The sequence below is a fragment of the Haliotis rubra genome, unplaced genomic scaffold (genome assembly GCF_003918875.1).
Source record: "Haliotis rubra isolate DU_JTF1 unplaced genomic scaffold, ASM391887v1 Scf2238, whole genome shotgun sequence".
Taxonomy (NCBI): Eukaryota; Metazoa; Mollusca; class Gastropoda; order Lepetellida; family Haliotidae; genus Haliotis; species Haliotis rubra.
In genome coordinates, this window is record NW_025766268.1 from 38193 (window position 1) to 44192 (window position 6000).

At 43.1% G+C, this 6000-nt stretch overlaps 1 protein-coding gene across 1 annotated transcript; it reads right to left on the minus strand.

Moving 5' to 3' along the window:
* Positions 1 to 2444: 2444 nt before the first annotated feature.
* On the minus strand, positions 2445 to 5052 carry LOC124277580 (zinc finger protein 239-like). The gene is made up of 4 exons (XM_046713298.1): positions 4983 to 5052; positions 3963 to 4107; positions 3253 to 3472; positions 2445 to 2732 (listed from the first exon to the last, which is right to left on the minus strand). Exons 1-4 carry the CDS (start codon positions 5050 to 5052, stop codon positions 2445 to 2447), a joined length of 723 nt encoding a protein of 240 aa, XP_046569254.1.
* Between the last annotated feature and the right edge of the window lie 948 nt (positions 5053 to 6000).

Consider the following 6000-nt stretch of genomic DNA (forward strand, 5'->3'; position numbering starts at 1 on the left):
CCACCGAAGATCATGATCAAGCGTGAGTGAGTTTGATAATACGCCGCTTTTAGCAATATTACAGCAATATCACGGCGGGGGACACCAGAAATGGGCTACACATTTCACCCATGTGAGGAATCGACCCGGGTCTTCGGAATGGGAAACATGACAAGAGGTTATGGAAGGAATGGGCTGTTTTCTAAACGACCAAAAGGCTTTGGGCCATGCAAACACCTGGAGGACTGTGTCTGAGCTTTAACCTTGTGAACAAATCCTGAGTCTCCACAGCTCGCATTTTTCGTAAACGTACACTGAACCATTGGCCTATCCGTCTTCGCAAATTACCCGCCTTTCTGCCTTATTAACACTTTTGCGACCAATCAAACGTCGACTCTTTGAAATGGTAGGGGAGGTAACTCGTATTACGAAGAAACGAAGTTTTAATGGCATCAAGAAGACATCCTTATCATCAAATTGGCGGTTTTTCAATATTAAATTTCTCGCAAAGTCGATCATAGTCAGTGGGACTGTCAGCTACATATTACCAACCCAACTTTGAGCCAGGTTTGAAACGTGCATTGTCATTGGCACATTAGACCAAGTAGCGTAGCCAGTGAAGTTGGCAAATGGAAATCAAGGATGCGTAACTGGACATTGAGAGCCACGGGAATGGATCAAGGAGTTTGTGTAGGTTTACCGAAATGCTTGGAGCTATATAGGATGCTTTGAACTGCGTTTCGTGTGATCGCAATGGGGAAGGGATGCTCACCTCCAACGTATACCAGTTTGATGAAAACAAGGAGCGCGGGCATGGCCTAACAGACTTTGAAACACAATAATGGCGACCAGGAACAGGAAGAAAGAATGTTTATTGATGGATAGATGAAAATAAATTACTAACAGTTCTACAAGGGAATTAGTATCCGTATATAACACAAACCCCGTACATATGAACAGTTGCAGGTTAATAGCACAGGCAATAAATACTTCACATGCACAGACATTCAAACATGATTTTCTGCAATGATTTTCTTAAATATTCGTTTTTCTAGTAGAAACACCATTCCGCCAAAAGCATGAATCTGAGAACATATAGCATTAGTGGTTACTCTTCGTTGGTCTTGGTAACCCACATCTCACACTGGAACTGGGATGTGATTCTGGTGTGACGTCATAATGTGAGTTGTCAACTCCGATTGGTGCAGAAAACCTGCTCCACACAACTGACACATGACTGTTTGTTCCCGCGCATGCGTATTTCCACGTGTGTTCTCCAGCACGTGCGAGCGTCGATGAGCAGTCGGGGTACTGGCCAGAGTGAACCCTTTACCGCAGATGTCACACTTGTGAGGCCGTTCACCTAAACAAACCAACAATACAGCGTCACATGAAGTACAAAACGGTTTTGGGAAATCGAAAATCACGAGATGAATCGAATATACAAACTTAGGATAAATCAACAATAAGGAAGAAAATTCTGTAATGTTTGAACGAAAAAAACACTGAGCCACGGAAAAGGAAGGTAACAAAAGAACACTGGTTTGTCTGGGCCTCGCATTTCGGTACAGCAGACTAAACTCTTGGGCCTAGATTTTCGAAGCACCCTTAGAGCTAAGATAGTCGTATGTTAATGTTTATGTATGGCACTAGGAGAGCTTCGAAAATACAGGTCCTGGGTCCATTCGAATTGGTTCTGGCATTCTCAAATTACTTGCCCTTGATTACCATTTTGCCAGCATAAATCTGGCTACGCAACTAGGTCTAAGGTGGCAATGAGAATGCGAATTACAACTCACTTTCAATGTCAACCACACGGCTCACGGTCCTTTATGATTATGATCGAAATTGAGAGAAATTCACCGATGAAAATCTGACAAACACGCAGAAGAAACCCTCATAAATCGTTTTATCCTGAAATGGATGTCTTTAGGTTCGTTAAAACTGGCGGAGGTGGCGTCTATGCAGTAAGAGTTACCTGCCGTGCCCTTCCCTCATGTCGACGTTTGATTGGTCAGCAAGGTGTTAATGAAACTGAAGCGCGGGTAATTCTCGATTGCAAGAACCAAGGAAGTCGAACCAGGGTAAGTGTAGAGTTTACCAAAGGCAAGCCCAGGAAATATAGAGAATGTGCTGTGACTAAATACATTAACGATAAATACGGGGAGCAATGCAATCATTCCTTTACAATACATAACCCGAGAAGGTCCGGGTTAGAATATTTGATCTTCAGTAACCCATGCTTGTCGTAAGAGGCGACTAACGGGATCGGGTGGCCAGGCTCGCTGACTTGATTGACACATGTCATTGGTTCCCAATTGCGCAGATCGATGCTCATGCTGTTGATCACTGGAATTGTCTGGTCCAGACTCCATAATTTACAGACCGCCGCCATATAGCTGGAATATTGCTGAGAGCGGCGTAAACCTAAACTCACTCCTCACTCACTTTACAATAGGTTTTCACTATGGCCTGTGGCCTGTTTTACCTGTATGTGTGTAACAGTGTATCTTCATGTCGATCTTCTGGTGGAATCCCTTCCCGCAGTACGGGCACAGGAAGGGCTTGTAGTTAGTGTGAGTGCGCATGTGCGTGTGAAGGTTGGAGGCTCTGTTGAAGGCCTTGTTGCACGTGGCGCACACGTACGGCTTGAAGGTCGTATGGGTCAAACGATGGCGTGTCAGATTGCCTGGCTGGCGGAACGCTCGACCACACTGCTCACATTTGAAGGGTTTGTCACCTGTGTGAATGCGCTGAAAACAAATAGTCCCGTGTTCAATGAATTCGACAACATCTGAATCAACCTATGATAAGCACATCGTATAACCATGACGTTGACATGTTTGAATTTGTTATCATCAAATTTAATGTATCACTCATTCACCGATTCTGGTTTTCTTTCTTCGTTAAACTGCTTACTTTGAAAATGCACAGTTGACATACTGGGACCTAGTTTCATGGAATGATCTGTATATACATGGTGTTACAAACCACTAACTGACAGACCAGTCAAGATCCGGGTTAGAATTGATCTTCAGTAACCCATGCTTGTCGTAAAGAGGCTACAAACGGGATCGGGTGGTCAGGCTCGCAGACTTGGTTGACACATGTTACCGTATCTCAGTTGCGTAGATCGATGCTCATGTTGTTGATCACTGGAGTGTGTGATCCAGACTCGATTATTTACAAACCGCTGCCATATAGCTGGAATATTGCTAAGTGCGGCGTCTAAATGCGTGTAATGTTTCTGCAAAAGTAACTACATGTACGTACCTTGTGAGTGACGAGTGTGTTGCTCCTTGAGAACGACTTGCCGCACGTGTCACATTTGTACTTCTTGACCGGTGGGGGCTTGTCTGTGTGGGTCCGCCGATGGTGCAGTCCCTCCAACTGTAAGAACGCCGGGTGCAGTCCACCCACCCCATGTGTCACCCGCCCAAAGGGAAATGTCGATGAGACTTTGGGTACAGCCTTCCGTAAGGGGTGTGCTGCTCTGGAGTCAGATCACGCTTCATCACTGAAGCTACCCCGGGCATGTGGGCACTCATTACTTCGGTGTCCGGTTGTCTGAGTTTCTGAACGTCATAGTCATGTTTACTTTTATTGTCATTTCTTTGAGGTGTACAGTCTATTTCAGATTTGCAGTCATCAGATTCAGAGTTGTCTTCATTTCTGGGCGATTTCTGAAGAAGCTTTGAAAGGTTCATGAGGTATGTTGTAAATGGAATGCTGGTGTCAACAGTTGTCCAAGGACATGTCGGATCACTAGGGACTCCTTTAACACAGACAGTGGGTAAGGGAGAAGAAGAGATTGCGAATGCTGGTGATGGGTACATCTGAAGAGGTGGAGTCGAATGAGCGTCTGTCTTCTGAAGGGTTCTGAACATTGGATGGGGGTACATCTGGCCGTAAGCTACTTCCGGTGTTAGCTTACTGTGCGTGGAGGTCGTGTTATATCTTAGAATCGGCTCTCGAATGCTGACCTCTCGGACAGGTTCAGAGGTGATGACACCTTGTCGTCGCGTTGATGTTCAGGTGACGTAGATGTGTCAGAACATGCCATGCTGTCGGCGACGCCGCTGTCGCCACAGGAGTCGACGGAAGACGTCTCTGATTCGTCCTCTGGTACTAGAAGAAAGAACAGGGGCTTTATTTGTGAAGTACCGATTGTAATTGGTGTTTAGGACAATGTTTTCTCCTAAATGAAGCTCTCACTCTATGACTGAAACAATACCAAAGCCCTCTGTGTGATACACAGCCGAGAGATCGGAAATCATCATAATCGTGTAACGTTAGTGTTCAGAGAAGTGGTTACATCGCATCAATCATATCCGTTTAACAGACTTCGCCCCACTCAGAGCTTTATTTTAACCACAATGCGTACACACGCCTGGAACAATGATAAGCAATAACATTTACATACAAAGTAGTTATTCATGAAAATTGTATACCTTTCAAATCTATATAAAAATAATTCTTCTCAATGGGACAGGCCAATATTGAAATTACACAAACCGGAATTACACAAATGGATTATCGAGTTATGTATTTTGTAGCTCCTCCGTCTCCGTAGCTTCTTACTACCCTTTCAATTTTTCGGTCTTCTTCTTTGTATCGTGGGATATCATTCAGTTTTAGCCACCATAGGGGGCAAGCAAAGTTAGATCAATGTCATATATTGGCGCCATTTCCGAAAGATACATGGGAGATATATGAAACAAAAGTCGGGTGTCCGGGGGTACAGGTATATGCGGGACAGTTGTTTCCGTTTGTATCCAAGCGTCTGAATATACTGATGTCGATATGGACAGGATGCCGCACAACTCCAATACCGGTTTTGAGCAGACTGACGTTCAGATCTCACGGAAAGTGCGACCATTTGATGTCGATCCAATCAGAACATCGGACTCTCTCCTAACTGTCGAAAGGGAACTTTTACCATTATTGAAGTGTAGAATTGTGTATTTTCAAAATACAAATATGTAAAAGGGGCATATTCTTACCTTCTTGTTCCTTGTACAAAACCTCCAGTAGTTTCTTTCTCTTGCCGCTCATTAGGAATGATTTGGGCATATCGGATTAGCTGTGATGTGTTGTGTACAGTTAAACCGCTCACCTAAATCTGCAACCCCTAATCCAAAGTATCTACCTTATTCTCACTACAGAACGGCGGGTGTTGAGGCTCGGCCAATGAGAGGCGAGACCGTGACCAATCAAATTCAGCGTTGCTCCTTTTAACGGCGATGGACACCCGTGAACCGCTGCCCATCAGGAAACCGAATGATTTGATTGGTTGATGAGCACGGATCTACTGATGCCTCCGTATATTTTAGCCCGTCTTTGTTTGAATAAAGTTATGCTTGGTAGGGAAAATAACATTAATATTTGTTTCAGCTGTATTTTATTCTTGTAATTTATATTATCTTTCTGGTGCTTCCCCACTAACCGACTTTGAAAAAAGACCTGTTAGTAGATATCTGCGCATGAAACAATTCAATATTTGAAGGTATGAAATGAAGAATGGTGTCTTTGAGGCCTCACATGGCAAGATGAATTGTACTTGTAAATTATGTATTAAATACGATGTATAAATTAGGTGTAAATGATTTTTTAAAAGCACGGACATGAACTCCTTCCTAAGCTTATTCTTCTTCTAATTATTAGTAGTTTCTATGCTTAGTAGTAGTAGAAGCAGCAGCAGCAGCAACAGTAGTAGTAGTAGTAGTCGTAGTAGTAGTAGTAGTAGTCACTGACACCTACATCCTACTCCCTTATACCATTGGGAAAGACTACAATAATTAGTTCATCACAAAGCTGTTTCGTGCCGCCAAGGTGTACAAAAACAACCACGCATATCGCTCAAATTAAAAGAAATTCAGGCACTCCTTAGAGTTATAAGAAGTAAAATATTTGGAATAATAATAACATGTTAACGATTATGAAAAATATTGTCTTTTAAGTTTCTTTGTTATAACTGAAATTGATATTTACTTTAAGAACAAAATTTGGCTGTGTTTGAAT